Genomic DNA, 18,516 nt, shown 5'->3' with positions numbered 1-18,516 from the left:
GGGAAACGGGGTAAAAAAGGGGTGTGGGAACAAAATGTTTGAAAACGACAGAGAAATAATTAGTTGCCATCGAGATGGTGAAAAAACAGGGAAAGGGGAACGAAAAAGTTAGTGACAAAAAAAAGATCTTGTTAATACCAATGAAGATGGTGAACAGGGACGGGGATCGAGAGAATCGGGCGGATGTTAGTGTCGAACCTGTAGGTGGAGATTATATTTTCTGAGCGAGGAATAACACATTACACTTGTATATCAATGTGTTTAAGGTACTGGTATATGAGAAGCATATATGAACTATCCCGACTCGCCAACACATCCCGAACCGGCACCTCAGGCGGTCTACCTCGGGCCCTGAGGGATTCCAGTAGCTTCGACCTGGCGTCACGATACTCTACGCACGACCACACGACATGCTCGATGTCCTGATAACCGTCGCCACAGGTGCAGAGCCCGTTCTCCACGATCCCGATACGCCGGAGATGTGCGTTCAATGTATAGTGATTTGACATGAGCCGTGACATAACGCGAATGAAATCACCACTCATGTTCATCCCCTTGAACCAAGGTTTCGTCGATACCTTAGGGATAATGGAGTGTAGCCATCGTCCCAGTTCGTCATTCGTCCATGAAGTTTGCCAACTTTCGAGAGTTTTCTGACGAGAAATACTGAAAAATTCATTGAAGCAGATTGGTCTTTCATAAATATCACCTTCCAATGCGCCCACTTTAGCCAATAAGTCTGCCTTTTCATTGCCCGGAATGGAAAAATGCGAAGGGACCCAGACTAACGATATTAAATAAGACCGTTCAGATAAAGTTCTCAAATGTTCCCGTATTTTCCCCAGGAAATATGGGGGATACTTTCCTGGCTTCATTGCCCGGAGAGCTTCTATTGAACTTAGACTGTCCGTGACAATGAAGTAATGGTCTTTGGGCATGGTTTCAATGATCTCGAGGGTATACTGAATAGCAGCTAATTCTGCGACGTAAACTGAAGCCGGATCACTGAGTTTGTAAGAAGCGGTGATGTTTTGATTGAAGATGCCGAAGCCTGTGGACTCGTTGATGTTTGATCCGTCAGTGTAAAACACCTTTTCACAGTTGACTGTTCTAAATTTATTATAAAAAATATTTGGGGCCACTTGAGGGCGCACGTGATCCGGAATTCCACGAATTTCTTCTCTCATGGATGTGTCGAAAAACACAGTAGAATCAGAAGTATCCAAGAAATGAGCACGGTTGGAAACAAACGAAGAAGGATTAATATTCTGAGCCATGTAATCAAAATACAAGGACATAAAACGGGTTTGAGAGTTAAGCTCAACTAACCTTTCGAAGTTTTCAATCACCAGAGGATTCAAAATGTCGCATCGAATGAGCAAACGATATGAGAGATCCCAGAACCGGTTTCTCAGTGGAAGAACGCCCGCCAGCACTTCGAGGCTCATCGTATGAGTCGATTGCATGCAACCCAAGGCAATACGCAAACAACGATACTGAATTCTTTCCAGCTTGATGAAATGAGTGTTCGCCACTGATCGGAAGCAGAAGCATCCGTATTCCATCACGGACAATATCGTTGTTTGATACAACCTGATCAGGTCTTCTGGGTGGGCATCCCACCATGATCCGGTTATTGTACGAAGAAAGTTGATTCTCTGCTGGCATTTTTGTTTCAGATACCTAATGTGACATCCCCAGGTGCCTTTGGAGTCGAACCAGACCAGTTTCACCCCCTAGTTGAAGCTGTAATTGTGCTGGTTCTCGCTTCCTCGAAAATACAACCAGCTCAGTTTTCTCCGTAGAGAACTCGATACCCATTTGAAGAGCCCATGATGATAAGTTGTCGAGAGTATCTTGTAATGGTCCTTGGAGATCGGCAGCTTTGGGTCCTATAATAGACACAACGCTGTCGTCGGCAAGTTGTCTTAGCGTGCAAGATGTGTTGATACATTCATCGATATTACTTACGTAAAAATTGTATAAAAGGGGGCTTAAGCATGAGCCCTGAGGAAGACCCATGTAGCTGAATCGTATTGTCGACAAATCACCATGCGCAAAGTACATGTGTTTCTCAGACAATAGATTATGTAAAAAGTTGTTCAAAACTGGCGAAAGACCATGCTGATGCAACTTCTCAGATAGGATATTTATAGAAACTGAGTCAAAAGCCCCCTTAATGTCTAGGAAAACTGACGCCATTTGTTCTTTACGAGCAAATGCCTTTTGAATTTCTGTTGAGAGCAACGCAAGACAATCGTTCGTTCCTTTGCCCCTGCGGAAATCAAATTGTGTATCTGAAAGTAAACCATTAGTTTCGACCCAATTGTCTAGACGAAACAGAATCATTTTTTCGAACAATTTCCGGATACAGGAAAGCATAGCAATCGGCCGATACGAATTGTGATCGGAGGCTGGTTTCCCTGGTTTTTGAATGGCGATAACTCTGACTTGTCTCCAGTCGTGTGGGACAATATTACCCGTGAGGAACTTGTTGAATAAATTCAGCAAGCGCCTTTTGGCGGGGTCAGGCAGATTTTTCAACAAGTTGAATTTTATTCTGTCTAATGCCGGGGCTTTATTGTTACACGACAAAAGTGCAAGTGAAAGCTCTACCATCGAAAACGGTGATTCGTTTGTATTTGGTGTCGCGGCGCGGGTGATCTTCTGTTCCGGAACAGAGTCTGGGCATACCTTTTTAGCGAAATCGAATATCTAGCGGTTGGAGTATTCCTCGCTTTCATTCGTGGTGTTATGATTGCGCATTCGTCGGGCTGTGTTCCAAAGAGTGCTCATAGATGTTTCTTTCGTTAAGCCGTCTATAAACCGACGCCAGTAACCGCGTTTCTTGGCTCTAATCAAGTTCTTAGTATTAACGTCTAACGCCGCGTAATTCCGGTAATTATCAGGTGTTCCATTTTTTCTGAATTTTTTATACGCGGAGGCTCTCTCCGCGTTTAAATTTGTGCACTCTTTGTCCCACCACGGGTTGGGAGGACGGATGTTAGTTTTTGCGCCGGGTACACGTTTCGTCTGAGCTTGAATCGCAGTATCGAGAATCAAGCCAGCCAAAAACGTGTACTCTTCCTCCGGAGGAAGTTGTTGAGTTCTTTCAAGTTTCTCAGATATCGAGGTCGCATAGCTATTCCAATCAATATTTCGTGTGAGGTCATACGAAACATTGATTGTCTTCGATGGTTTTAAGCCGCTGGTGATTGATATTACGATCGGTAGATGATCACTACCGTGGGGATCAGGAATTACCTCCCACGTGCAATCCAACCGTAGCGATGTCGAGCAAAGGGATAAATCCAGCGCACTTGGTCTTGCTGGTGGTGCAGGAATCCGTGTCATTTCTCCCGTATTCAAGACTGTCATATTGAAGTTGTCGCAAATATCATGGATCATAGCTGATCTGTTATCGTCGTGAAGACAGCCCCATCCCGTACCGTGTGAGTTAAAGTCTCCTAAAACCAACGTCGGTGCGGGAAGGAGCTCTATGATATTACTGAGCCGCCGATGCCCAACCAAGGCTCTAGGGGGAATGTAGATGGAAGCAATACAAAGGTCCTTACCTTTGATTGTAACATGACATGCGACAACTTCAATACCTGGTATCGAGGGGAGGTTAATTCGATAAAAAGAATAGCACTTTTTGATCCCTAAAAGTACTCCTCCATAGGGATCATCTCGATCCAGGCGAATAATGTTAAAATCGTGGAAGTTTAAGGATATTTCAGAAGTTAGCCAAGTTTCGCACAATGCAAATGCGTCACATTTCAGATTATTTACTAGAAATTTAAAAGAATCTATTTTTGGGATGATACTTCTGCAATTCCACTGTAAAACAGTGATTAGATCCGTGACCTCGGTGGATGATTTAGCCATCGAAGGATACAATCGCTGAGAGAAGGGGCCAATTTGCAGTCAACTGCTTCAAATATGTTTTTACTGTTGGCATGAAAGCAATTAAAATGCTTCTAAGAGGGTCTGAAATATTGAAAGTTGTAAAAATCCAGTCCACAACATCAGAGAACTTGATAAGTCCAGCACCTAGTTGGTTCTCTGGTAGATTTTCTGGGACGCTTGGGGATTTTGTAGTCCCGGGAAGTCGTGGGAATTCCATCTCGGAATTGAGTTTTCCGAGACCAGGAGCTTTTTGCTTCGGTGTTGTGTCCCGATTCCCGTTAGCTGTAACTTTTCGAAGCCCTTCGGAAGACACCTTCGAACCCTTACTAGGTAGCTTATGAGAGGATTTATTTATTCTTTTCCTACAGCTATGAGGGACCGCCGAAGATGGACCTTCCAAAGGGTCGTCAGAATCGCTCTCGTCAGTTGACAAGCAGGCATATGGGTTCGTTGTCTGTTTAGGAGGGGTGGCACTTTTAAGCATCTCTGCGAAAGAACGCTTGGAGTGCTCCTTTAGGGAACGCTTCATTCGATCACCTCGCAGTTTGTAAGCGGGACAATCAGAGAGGTCATGCGGACCCTCCTTACAGTAGAGACACTTTTCAGCATCCTTACCGCAAGAGCCGTCCGCATGAGCTTCCCCACAGTTAGCACAACGTGGCTTATTGCTGCAATGGATAGCTGTATGCCCCAGTTGTTTGCAATTAGTACAGTTCATTACTCGGGGTACGAATAGGCGAACAGGCAAACGAACCCGGTCCAAGAGGATGTAGTTGGGCAAAGCAGAACCGGCGAAGGTCACACGATAAGAGTCTGATTGGGGATAGGACTTTGTTCCATCCCCGGCGATCGATACTGAATGCAATCGCTTGCAATCCAGTATCTTGACATTCTTAAGTGAGGGGTCTTTAAAACAACCCGTCCCGTACTTAAGAACGTCCTCGCAAGTCAAACTCGAATCGGTGACCACACCGTCGATTTCTACTTCGCGAGCTGGCACGTAGACGCGGTACTCCCGCGTAAAAGGATCATTTTGAACGAGCTCATTAGCCTGTTTTGAACTGGTAAACAGGACCCTGAGCTTGTCTGGACGTATCTTATCAAAACTTTTTATAGTATTGTATCGCGAGGACAGGTCCCGCGATATTTTTAAAATATTTAATTTTTTTTCTTTCGATTTGGTCCGGAAATAGACCGCATAAGGACCGGCCGGTAGTGCGAGCCCATCCGGATAGCTCTTTATGCGAGACTTTTTATAGTCAAGGGAAGTCTCCATTTGATCATCGGGAACGGGGGGGTCAAAATTTAGACTAGACATGTTGCGGAGCTACCTCCGCACAGAAATAAGTGAATCGGGGAGAAATAGAACAGTCGAATGCAGGAAGGAAAAAAAACTAAATAATGATACTTAACTTAAATCCAACGAGGGCCACCAAGGCCTAGCCCTCGTCGATCGGCGTATCGCCGCTGCGATGGTGTGCAAAAAACCTCCGAGAGGAAAAAGCACACTCTTTTTTAATCCGCACAGTGATATCACGTACACCGCTGGGCCTGTTTTGATCGATCGAACAATCACCGGCTAACGGTACTGTTTCGATCGTCCGCTCACAACAATACACTGCTTCAGTATATAATGTGCATAAAACCTCTCACAGGAAAAAGCACTATTGTCTATTACACAATAGCGATCTAGTTTTGATCGTCCGGTCACTTTATCAGACACGGCACTGGTTTTCAACGCTTTCGCAGTAAACACAAAGCACGTCCGTTCACTCGGAAGGTTGAAACGGCAATGAATACAACTGTTGTTGAATTGTTGTTGTTAGAAAGAAAAATGGTTCAAAACAATCGTGTTCTAACTTGAAATAAAAATTAATCATGCTTAAAAACCAAATGACAGTTTTGTTATTTTAAACATGTTCCATTTCTCTGTGTGAAGCGTAAAATTTAACAGTAGACTATGAGAGCATTCAATAAACTTCCTAGTCTCTGAAACTTTATAGTAGATATGAAAAATAAATGTATGAATTTTTGACAGTAATTTTTGTTTATGAATATTTGAATCAGTCTAATGTATATGCATTTTTCGAAGCGGATCGAATGCAGCCTACGTGTGCTAGAAATCGTTTCGATACTCTTGTTTTTAATTCCAAGTGGTCTTTCTGTATCTGATATGCAACTGATTGAGATAAGATAATCAAGGCGATACCTACTATGAAAAAAAAATTAAAACAGTAATCAATTAGCATCGAGTGTACAAACTAGGTTGATAAAAAAATGTTAGCTCTGCGTCCACTTTCGTTCGATCTACTAGAAGTGGCTAAAAGCGAGCTAAATGAAGATCCTAGACAGTTAACAAGTCAAATTGATGTTATTAAAAGTTGGTTAAATGAATGCACTACGCTGAGTGGGCCAATGCAGGATCAAGTTCTGTTATCGTTTCTACGCGGGTGTAAATTTAGCTTAGTGAAAGTAAAGGAGAAACTGTCTCTGTTCTTCTGGACCAGAACCATACTTCAACAGGTAGTACAAAATCGGGATCCATTAGATGAACACGTACTACAAATCATCAGATTGGGGTACAAAATGTGTATTAACTCTTATACCACATTAAAGTTCAATGTTTTTTTAGAGTTGGGATACCCTTGCCAAAAACGATCAACCCAAAGGATCCAAAAATTTTCGTGATTCGTGTTGCTCAATTCGATACCGAAAAATGTTCCTTCGCTGATGTGATCAAAGTAGGAACAATGATCAACGACATCTTGATGCGAGACGACGATCAGGTTGTAGTATGTGGAATGTCATTGATAATAGACCTAGCGAAAGTCAAGGCTGCCCATCTGTTACAACTCGACATGGAGTTTTTGAGACACGTTGCCATTTTGTATCAAGACGCCAGCCCCTTCAGGATGCAAGGAATTCATATTCTCAATCCTCCTCCAGGAATGCAAACCGTGTTGTCAATTTTCAAGAGTTTACTTTCAGACAAAAATCAAGATAAAAGAGTAATGATGGAATTTATTGACTATTGAACATAGGTTTCATCGTGTTTAAATCCACAGATACTCGCACATGGCTCTAGTTTGGCCTCTCTTCATCAGCACTTCCCACAAGAAATTTTGCCGGCAGAATACGATGGACTACTTGGACCGATTCAAGAGTGCCTAGACTTTTGGGAAGCTAAGCTCATAAACAATAGAGATTATCTGCTTGATATGTCGAAGCTGCGAGATAGTCGAGCTGATGCAACAACTGAATCCATAGCACTGAAGCCACCGGGATGTTCGAAAGAAAATGAGCTTTTTGGCATTGAAGGATCATTTAGGAAATTGGAGTTAGATTAACTTAAATTTCAGATCGGTAAAATCCGTTGAAGGTATGCAAGTTCAGACAAATAAATAAATATCTTAAGTTGCCTGAAATTGATCTACAAGACAAATAAAATTAGACGGCTTAAGGCCCTATAGATGCACAGTGGAACATGAGGGAGGAAATTATATGGTCAGATGCAGTTTTTCATGAGGTGCCTCGTGAAGTTCAACGGAAAAATTATGACAGTTTCTGACTTCAACATCTTGCGGGATAGTCTGAAGAATTCGAGGTTTGCTATTAGCAGTCTTAATAAATACTATAACACCAGAACCTCAAATAAAATGCTATTGAATAAACTGAATCAGAATCAGATAAGAAAAATTCTATTTTATTCTGAATGCTAGAATATCGAATAACTGAATAATTCGTCTCCTATGAATATTTTGTTCTTGTTTTGATATTACAATGACGGGTTTTTATATTTCGTTGCATATTTTGTTATGATTTTTGATATTTGACATTTCCATGCAGATTTTGTTATGATTTTTGATATTTTAACTCTTATTTCAAACTAAATAATGTTAATTTCTACCAATTAGATGTTTATTTTCAATGATAATGGAATGAAATTCTTTTATCATTATTGATTACTGCAATACCCATGAGCTGAACTAAAGTTGTCGATGAAAACGCATCGTATTTAGTTTTGAAGGTGAGTGGTGTATGATTTCAGAACTACAGAGGGGTCTCGTATAACGCGGTACACCGGGGGCGTGAAATGCGAATCCGCGATAAACGGGACCCAGAGCATATGGGATTTCGACTGATTGGGGCTGTAAACGATTATCTCGCTTCGGTCGACAGATAGAGCTATACAATCTTCGGCAAACTTGTTGTAGATACTTAGACCAACAATTTAGTGTAATTTGACCGACAATTTGTTGAGAACTGCTCCGCCAGGGGCGCTTTGAAAAGAGCATGAAACAATTCACATGTTCACAATTGAAAAACAGTTTGAACATGAAATATCGCGAATGTTTTACTTTCGGCGGTGTCGGTGTTTTCGGAAAGAATGTTCCGGAGGTCAAAAAAGATCAAATGGTGTAAACAGTAATTCAAATTTTTCGCATGGCTGACTCTTGTGTGTCATTCAGCGTTCGAAATTCCTGCAACTCAAAATCATGTTGACTTATTAAGCTGGTTTCTTTGAGAAGTTGTTTTAAGGTTCCAATACCTATTGAATGATTGATGAAACAGTTCTTATTGTATCTACAATGTGATCTTCTGTAACTGAATACCATACTTGTTTATGAGAGTGATCTTATCGATCAGTTTTTGAATAAGTTGATGATGGAGAGACAGATTTTGAACTGTTTTTCTAGAAGGCGTTAGTATGTTACTAAAGTATGAAGATGAATAAGCTATCGACATCTGAAATCTGAGGAACTTGATAGAGTGAAAACTAGAATTTCATACTTAATGTTTTGATTATTTATACAATTATATAATGTTAAGTACATAAAATGTTACATATATTGCTCATATAGTTTCACTTTATTAAAACAGGGCTCTCAAATCCTCTACGGTCGAATTCCGTTTGAAAACATTTCGGGAAACGATATGGTCGAATACGACTGTTGAGCGTTTGCGATAGAAAGAATTTACGAATTATTTTGATGCATATAAAACCATTCTATTGAGACCGCATCAATTGGAGAAAAAAATTGAACTGTTTCTGCGGGAATTTGGTATTACCCTGAACTTTGAAAGGATTAATTAATTTAAAATCATTGGCTAATGCTAGTTTTAGAAATTGTTGTAGAAGGTAGAATTTATTTTGAATAATGTTCGATCGATGTTGTTATCCAAACAACAAAAGTTCTCCAATTCGTTGAGTAACAAAATTTTTGAGTTGATTTCTTCAGCGCTTGATTGTGAAATAATAATATCGTCTATATCATCTGTATCTGCGTAACATCAGCGACAATTTCTTCGTCCGTAATCAATTTATCAGCGATGATGTCATCAATTTCCTCACGAAAAAGATGTTCAGCACCCATCTTTTCACCGAAATCCTTAATTTCAGAAATTATTCTTTCGTTCTCAATATCATCGATTTGTGTACCAGGCTGAAAAAAGATGGAAGTAGTTTTTTCCAGCAATTTTTCAACGTTTATGACTTAATTTGAACTGATTGAATGCAATTAAAGCAATTCCGATGTTGCGAGTTAAGCAAAATTATTCTAACTCGGGAATGAAACAGTTTTTCATTCAATCTTGGGAAATTTCTCGAGTCATCCAGCCTTTTTTATTGCTCCGGTTACTGGGAGATTCGAATGCTGAAATTTTTTTAAAGCACGTGATTTGGTACATTATTAACACTTCAAATATCAAGCCTGAAAAAAAGTTGGAACGGTAACTTCGATCTGTCATAGCTCAACTGTTTTTCAACGAATCCTAATAAATTTTACACCCACGAAATTTGTGAAGTTCGTAAATTGAATCAAAAATTTTGTAGCAGACCGTTTTTTTCCCGTTCCAGGTTTTTTTCACGCGCCCAAAATGCCCTAAGCCTTGCCCTGTGTATGTATATGTATGCGAGAAAGTAATTCTTCAGAAACACACTAACACAGTTACGATGGCGTCGCGTAGGATGTATGCTTAGTAGACTTGTTAGAGAATCGCATGACACAAAATCATTTTATGACTTAGGGAAGCACATGAGTTCGCATCATTTTGCGAATCCTCCGAAATAACAGCTATTTTAACAAACCGAAAAATTCAGAAAACTATATAGAAACCGCATATTTCAAAACTTGAGAAATCCCATAAAAGTAATCATATTTCTCATCAAGTTTGTCCACGACCAGACAGCTATTAATTCCTACACAAGCATTGTAGAAGAAATCTCTCCCGCTACTAGTATAAATCACGAAACAAACAAATATAATTTTCCCAAAAAATAGCTTTCTAAGTCATCATGATCGCAATAGCGCAACCTTTTTTTAATACTAAGCTACTGTTCCCATTATCGAATACTTTTTGATAAACCAAGCAATGTTGAGGAAGATACACTGCTCTCAAATTCACACACACCCTCGAAAAAACGATCTTAATAAATCAACAAAATCAAGATTACAGGAATTTCCAACCCAGAATTGCACACCAACGTCACCAAGTGAGAAAAAATTTTACAACTGTTCACACTATTTAATCTGTTTTTACCTCCTTTACTTTCTTTCCGAAAACACCGCCAATCTATATCATCAGGTTTTAGAGATATAACATAATAAATTTTATGTGATCACAATAGCGCCATTCTGTGGGATAATAAATAATAAAACTCTCAACTAACATAGTTTTCATTATGCAAACTATAACATTCCTAGCAACTTTCCAACAAACAAAACCGCTCTATATCTTTTAGTTTTTCTATAAGAACATAATTCTGATAATTGATATTTGTATTCAAGCACACTAGCTACATCTGATGGAGTAGCAGTTCTTAACTAATTGTCTGTAAAACTACACTAAATTGTTGGTCTAAGTATCTACAACAAGTTTGCCGAAGATTGTATAGCTCTATCTGTCGACCGAAGCGAGATAATCGTTCACAGCCCCAATCAGTCGAAATCCCATATGCTCTGGGTCCCGTTTATCGCGGTTATCCGGCAATAACGAATCCGGCAACAACGAATACCGGCAAAACCGAATCCGCGTTGTACGAGACCCCACTGTAAATACCATGCGTCTCCATCTGACGACAATTTAATGGAGACGCATGATTTTTCGATAATATTCTGATATTACGCCCGTCCACATTTTTTTAAACCTGAAAAAATACAGCGTAATGTACTCATAAATGATCTATTATTAATGTACAATCTAGAGTGGTACAAAAATTGTAAGTTCGAATAATAAAAGCTCAAAAATTAAAAACTTTTTTTCACATGAAATACATTTAAAAAAAATCAGAAAATGGTAAAATGGTCAGAAAGGTTTCTCATAATGTCTCATAAATATTCCTGATTTTTTTGCTGAAGAGGTTTTCAAAAAATTTAAAAATTTTGAAACTCATATGAACCACACTAAAATTTTAGTGTTTGAAAACTCTTTCAAACAGCTTATATCAATTTTATTTATGTTTGGGGCAGTTTTTATTTGCATACCTGGCTACACTCTTTTGGAAATTATATTTAAAGTCATTTCTATATTCAAGATGTCATGTAACGCTCGATGTGGATAGCCGAATAACCTGCTACGACTAATTTTGTTTTGTCTCTTCATTCGCTACTGCCTGCCTACCCGCGCTATGGGTAAAACGCGTCATAGATCCGAGAAGGATCCAAAGGATGCTAAGCGTTTGAAGCCAAGTGATGTCATTTGCTGAGTAACAACCAACATGCTGATCTGCCAGTTGATGTCGAAGAGGAACTGCAGAAGAAGGAAAAAATGCTGCCTTTCTACCTGAAGGGTTTCCTACACTCGGATTTCAACACTCTAATCAGCAAAGGACTGTAGACAACAATAGAGGAAAGTATTATAAAGCGTCCCTGCTGGTCAAAACGCCCTCTTCCTTTTTTAAGTATTCAAGACTTTACTAAACAAAAGTTTTATCACTAACACTATCTTTTCGTAAGATCTTTCTGCTATGCAAGTTTGGCATTTGTCGTTTGCTGGAAAATATGAAAAAACTGAAAATATCATTAGGCAGCCTTTCGATGTAAGATTTTGCATCGACTGAACAAGCATTTTAATCGTATAAAACGTCTAATGATCGGTTGCTACTTAGTAGTTAACTTTTAGCAGTGCTAATGTCTGTATTTACAGTTTTAAAATCCCGAGAGACGAAACCATTTCTTTGATATACGAATTTTGGTCACTCTATGGACATTATGCTCCACCTTCCATTCAGCAGTATGCTTCGAGTAAAACATTGTTTTGAAGATTTATAACAGTTATTAAAACAAAATGTAGCGTTGGGAGGATCAAAAATGTTGGTTTCCAATTAAAATTAATTTATTATGCAATTGATTTCTGATGCAAAGGATATCTTCTTTATCTGCATTTCTTCTATATCGACATTTCAAGGGGCATATTGCATCATTGTTATGGGGCATACCACTGATTTGTTGTGAGGCATATTATACGGTTGCTGGGGCATTATGCCTACGGCAAGCGGAAAAACTGAGAATGTGGTCGTCTTGGGAAATGTGTTTGTATCAATCAATTCTCGTCACTTCTACCGAACCTATTGAAAATTATACTCCTCAGGCGTATTACCTACATTCTCGAAGAAAATATATCAGTACAATTTAGCAATATCTCAATATTTTCTCAAGGGAGTCAAATTATAACACTTCACCCTACGTTTATGTACTGAACACTAGAAAATAACTGTTCCGGCTTTGAACCACTACAAAGCAGTTGAATGTTACCTGAAGCAGACAAAAGCGGAATACACGATATTGCCGCCAACAAATCTATGGAGGTTTATTGCCTATGAAATAAACGTATTTATGGAAAAAAATCTATGAAGGTTGTGCTTCGAGGACTACTCGTCATAGTGGTATCCGTACTAAAGCAGGTACTATCGGAGGCTGGACTACAGCCTTTGATGGTGTTTAAAATGAAACGACACAACACGGAAAATCGTAAATATCGAGATCAACTGTACTTGATTCAGACTGCATCATCAAATGATCAAATCGCTGTTCCACATAATCATCGAATGGCAAAAGTATGAGCCGGTACATCGGAATGTCCCACAGTGCACGAACTGTTTTAACTACGGCCATGGAGCGAAGAATTGCCGCATGAAAAGTCGGTGCGGGAAATGTGTCTTTGGAAACAATGAGGAAAACTCATCACGCTTACTTGCCACTTTTGCACCCGGACGACGGTTTTGAGGTAGTCAGACACATACCAGTCCCGATGTTCTTCGAGTAGGTAAACTTTGATTGAAAATCGTTCATTTACTCTAGTGCGTTAGACAGAACTGAATGTCGTGGTGAGGTTTTCTCACCAACATCAGTAACAACAAACCTGGTTTAAAGCTAAAAACGCACAGGCCGTGCTTTTTGGACTTCGGCAGTTAGGAGGAGCAGTCGTCTTCAACTCACAGCAGTAACAGATTGTTAATAATCGCATTTGGTTTCTTATTACTGAATCTGGATTCGGGAACTGAATCATGGACTTAATTTCAGGCTTAGAATTTTGTTTCAAAATTCAGTTTCATAACTTAGTTCCAGAATACGGGTTTAAAATTTTAGAGCCTGCACGATGGAACTGAATTCTGGAACTAGTTTTGGGAAACGAATTCAGTTTCGAAATTACAGTTCTAGAACTAAATTGCCACTGATCTCTGTATCTGTTCTAAGTTCTGAATTTAATTCTTGAGCTCAGGTCCAGTTTTTAATTTCTGAATTCTTCAAATCGGATTTTTTTAGAACCATGAAAAAATATTCTCAAAGAGCTATGCGAAATTTCATTCCACTGTACTATATACGGCCCTTTTGACATGTATACATATTAGTTTAGTAAGGCGTAACTTTTCAAAATACACTCTGTAAAACAGAGATGTCCATCTCCTCTGTGTGACGAAGAGCAACCAAAATTTCTCCCCTCGCACTGACAACTTCAACGAGAGCTCTTCTCTTTCACATTTATACACCACTGTTGTATAAAGTGTGCACGCATCATTAGTGCGTTTGTTTACTCTCTTTTACCTCCTCCACTGAATCACATCAAAGTGCTAGAGCAAAGCTAATAAATTCTCTGAGGTGGATGCAGATACTTTCACAGAGGTGTACACGCCGGTGAGCATTCTGGTGTATTGTTTGCGTAGAAGAAGAGTGGGGCACGCAAAATCATCAAAATAAAACAATTTTTCATAGCAAGGCCAGCTCTACCCTCTATTAATTGAAGTTCACAGAAGTGTTCGCTCACCATCACGCGCCAGTGATCACTTGGGTGTATTTAGACCAGAGCACGTGAGAGCGATTCGTGCGAAGAGAAAGTTATTCTCTCGCACCAGCTTCTCTAAACACAAGCACGCACTCAAAGTCTGTCTGTCTGGACACTAAGAAGAAGTGCGCTTTCCTCTTTGTGTGGAGCGCAGCAAATGTATCCGCAGTGTATAATTGAAACCTACGCCCTGGTGTATCACTCTAGTGAAATGCCATCTCTGCTGTAAAAGAATGGGTATAACTTAGTCGTAAATATTTCGAGTTGAACTAAACGCAATAACATAAACCTGCTATCTGAAATAATACAGGTAATTTATGATTTTCAACAGTGTGAGATAACCATAGATAACTCAAAAACTTAGCTTTCTCAAACTTTTAGAAACAGTGAAGAAAACACATTAAGCTTGTGTAATGTGAACCTTTAAGACTAAATCTCCTCACACATCCCAGACCATGTAATATGAATATTTAAGACTAAATCTTCCACACACCCAGACCACATGCACTTAACAAAAAACCCGTAAAAGCACCCTTCCACGAAAACCTAGAAACCCACATAAAATAAAAACATTACCTACATGAAACCGTCTAAAATGTCAGCACTTGCACTTTTAGCGAAACACGCCGTGGTCGTAAAATTCGACTACAGAATCAAGGAAGCATCAAGTTTCAAATTGTTATGTCATCGAAAACAGAACACCAAACAAAACAGCCTGTGTCACTTCCCTCTTCTACACGTCCCTCATGCCTCACCGTCGACCACAATCGATACCGGTCAGCACGACCTAGAATAACAGTAACTCAGCAATACACACACACACACACTAATTCAAACCGACACCCACGAGAATAACTCAACATGCTATCGCCCTCTCCTCTCCGTATCACACCCGCTCACGCTCTCCAAGAAGCTCACTATTCAACTCCCAAACGAATTTACTTCCTCTCTTACCCACACAATATACAATGGCCGACACGACACAACGAGTCCCATTCACAGAAAGAAATAATGAAATTTACACGACATGTAATTCAGTATTGACATGGAATAGACATGGGTTGAATCGAATATTTCATTGAAACCCATCATCGATGCAAAAATAAATTGAATTGCATTGAATTTTAAATGAATAGAACTGTACCTTTCAATTAACGCTTAGTTTTGTGATTAAATTGTATTGAAACGTACAGAATTGTGAAGTAATTTTATGTTTATGCCCTTTCCAAATAAATAAATGTTTTTTTATGCCCTTTCCAAATATGTGCATGAAAATAGATGTAAATTTACAAAATATTTTTATCTGTGTTGATTAAACCCGAAGTACATTGCGCGTTCTAACTCCTCCTTCCGGATCTACTCAGAGATCCTAACTGTTAGAATTAATTAGCTAGGCTAGGAGAGGATAGACTATATAAGTGAATGAATCTCTGATAATAAATCAATTTTTGGTGAATAACCTACTAAAAAGAATGTTTAAAATGTTTACACTTGCTTGCTTTTTTCGAACTGGGACGATGGTTTCTAGGTAGTCTGAGGCGAAGCGAGAAGTCACCTTCAACCTGGCAAAACAGATCTTTTCGTGACGAATGAATTCAATTTGAAGTCACGTAAATAAAATAATGAATGAATGAATGAATGATCTTCTGTGTGGTATTCAGCTTCTAATGCTCAGGTTGCGCTATCATTTGCTTGGATTTTGGAACTGAATGCTAAAACTGTATATTGAAAACAAATTTCACCTGAATGTTGAACTTAATTTTGGTTTTAGAATGTAGTTTTGGAATTTAGTTTCAGAATTTATTTCCAGAATACGAGTTCAAAAGTTGAAACTTAGACTCCGAAACTGAATCCTAATTCTAGATTCTGGAGCTAGATTATTGAAACAGGTTCCTTGACTAGATTTGGAACTAAATTTAGTATCTTAATTTGAGTTCAGAATTCGCATCCAAATTTCTCATTCCGGAACAAAAATTCGGAATTCCGAAACAAAACCTGAATTTAACTCCTGATTCCAGCTTCTGAGTTCATTGCCCTTATTCAGATTAAACATACTGGGATTGAATTCAGAAATTTGGGTTCTGGAACAAGATTTTGGAACTGGATTCAGTGCTACAAGTCAGGTTCGAAATTCAAGTTCAGTAGTTCTAGAATTTAATTTGGATCCTGAATTGTGAAAATGAGTTCAGTTCCAGAATTCATAAACTAAATTAATGAAATAAATTCTTGATCTGGATTGCGAACCTTAATTTTGCAACTGGATTCGGCACCAGTCCCATGTTCTGATTTCAGTTCCAGTCTTTTGAAGTGCATGTCCAGCTTTTGAATTCCAGTCCAGCTTTTGAATTGCAACTTATAGAAGCCACCGGAATTGAGATTACAACGACGATGGGACCCATCATCATCATTGCAGCGAACTGCCCCGAACTAATCATTCTTCGAGATTGAGTATGCGTCATTGAAGCGAGATCTGGCAATGCTCACTCGACGACAGACGACAATCATTACTGGCGACCTGAATGCACGGCATGAGCTGTGGGGAAACAAAAGACAGAATCGAAACGGATTCATGCTTGCCGAAGACAACGAAGCTGTACAGTACAACATCCTCGCTCCGGATCAATCAACGCGACTTTCCAGATCGGGAGTTCATTCCATTTTGGGAATATTTATCAGCAACATCGCCATAGACAGCTCTCCGGTTGTCTTCAACGAGCTCTCTTTTGACCACTTTCCAGTAATATTGACGTTGGGATTTTCACCAGAAACAATGCCTATCCAACCTCGGAGGAACTATCTCTATCCGATTTCAACAAATTATTATCGATTTTCCACTAGATTCCCCGAAGCAAATCAACGCGGCCCTATCAACCTTTCAGCATTCAATCGCAGTCGATCGTGATAGGATGGTGCCAGTACAATATATTCCTCTCTTCAAATTGACAGTGTCACCAAGAAACTCATCCGACTTCGAAACATCTACCGGAGCAGTATCCACGAATTGGCATCCTAGATAAGAAGACCTCTTATAACAACTTAACTAGGATAATCCAGCAAAGGATAACTGAACTGCACAACAGGAACTTCCAGCAAAAGCTTCGACAAATTCTCCCACATCCAAAGCCCTTATGGTCCTTACCGGAGGTGCTTAGGAAAAAACCGGAACCTATTCCTCCTCTAATGTCACCCCAGGACGCAGCTGAAGGAATGCCTTTAATTACACCACTAGAAAAGGCAAATGCTCTATGCCAGCAGTTAGTGTGTTCTCACAATTTAGGACTCAACATTATTAGTCCACATGAAATAGCCGTGGCTGATAGCGTAGCTGAGGTTGACCAATCAGACAGCTAGGTTCCTGAGGAAAGTAGAGTCACTGCGAATGAATTTTGACAACACTTTACACATTGAGCTGAAACATTTGACTATTCACTCATTTGTTTTTTAAGCTACAATTTTTAACAGATTCTGGAAGCTTGGCAACTTCCCTCCAAAGAGGAAGTTAGTTAAAGTTATCCCTGTTTTAAAACCGAGGAAAGATCCTTTCTTTTCCAAGAGCTATCGGCCCATCAGCATACTCTCTGCCTTATCCAAACTGTTTGAAAAGTCAATACAAAGACGAGATTTTGCTTTCACTTTTAAACAGGGTATATTTCTGCATGAGCGGTTTGGGTCCCGAAAAGGAATATCCATCCACCAACGGTTAACAACGTCATCCAGCAAAACAAATCAGGGTCCAAACCGTCTGCCATGGCAATATTGGATATTGAAAAGGCATTCGATAATATGTGGCACAATGGCCTGGTGTTTAAACTGTATCGGTACAATTTTCAGATGTATCTTATGAAAATTATCTTGCAGCATTCCAGGTTTCTCTGAATAATGCACTTTCAGAAAGATTTATTATTCCTGCTGGTGTACCCCAAGGAAGTATACTAGCTCCCATCCTATACAACATTTTAGCATTAGACATCCCACCTCTTCTGGGTGGTGGTGTTCTATCACAATTTGCTGATGATCAGAACCAGAACTAATTGGCTCAAGTGGCACCTTCAAGACCTTCAAAACTTGTTCCATCAGACGAGTGCCGAATACGATTCGGTGATGAGGTCATCTAATGGTCCGACGAAGCTATCTACCTACGATTCCCCTTTGACGGACATCTGTTATTAGGTCTCTGTATCCACAGATTTGTAGAAGATCTAAACTGTTCCTGAAGAATCAGATGGCTGTCTATAGACAAATCATCTATCGCGCAATTGAATACGCAGTCTCTGTTTGGCGGGGCTGTGTTCAAACGCACAAATTTAGGATTCAGCGCATTCAAAG

General features: G+C 39.6%; 1 protein-coding gene across 1 annotated transcript; it reads left to right on the top strand.

Annotated features, from left to right (window-relative positions):
• Positions 1-6,163: 6,163 nt before the first annotated feature.
• LOC131437348 (alpha-tocopherol transfer protein-like) lies at positions 6,164-7,563 on the top strand. The gene is made up of 3 exons (XM_058606622.1): positions 6,164-6,488; positions 6,542-6,917; positions 6,975-7,563. The coding sequence occupies exons 1-3, from the start codon at positions 6,187-6,189 to the stop codon at positions 7,254-7,256; spliced, it is 960 nt and encodes a 319-aa protein (XP_058462605.1). The 5' UTR covers positions 6,164-6,186; the 3' UTR covers positions 7,257-7,563.
• Positions 7,564-18,516: the final 10,953 nt, after the last annotated feature.

This window comes from Malaya genurostris, chromosome 3 (assembly GCF_030247185.1).
Source record: "Malaya genurostris strain Urasoe2022 chromosome 3, Malgen_1.1, whole genome shotgun sequence".
Classification (NCBI taxonomy): Eukaryota; Metazoa; Arthropoda; class Insecta; order Diptera; family Culicidae; genus Malaya; species Malaya genurostris.
Note: the sequence above shows the minus strand (reverse complement) of the source record. Positions and strands in the feature narration are given on the sequence as shown.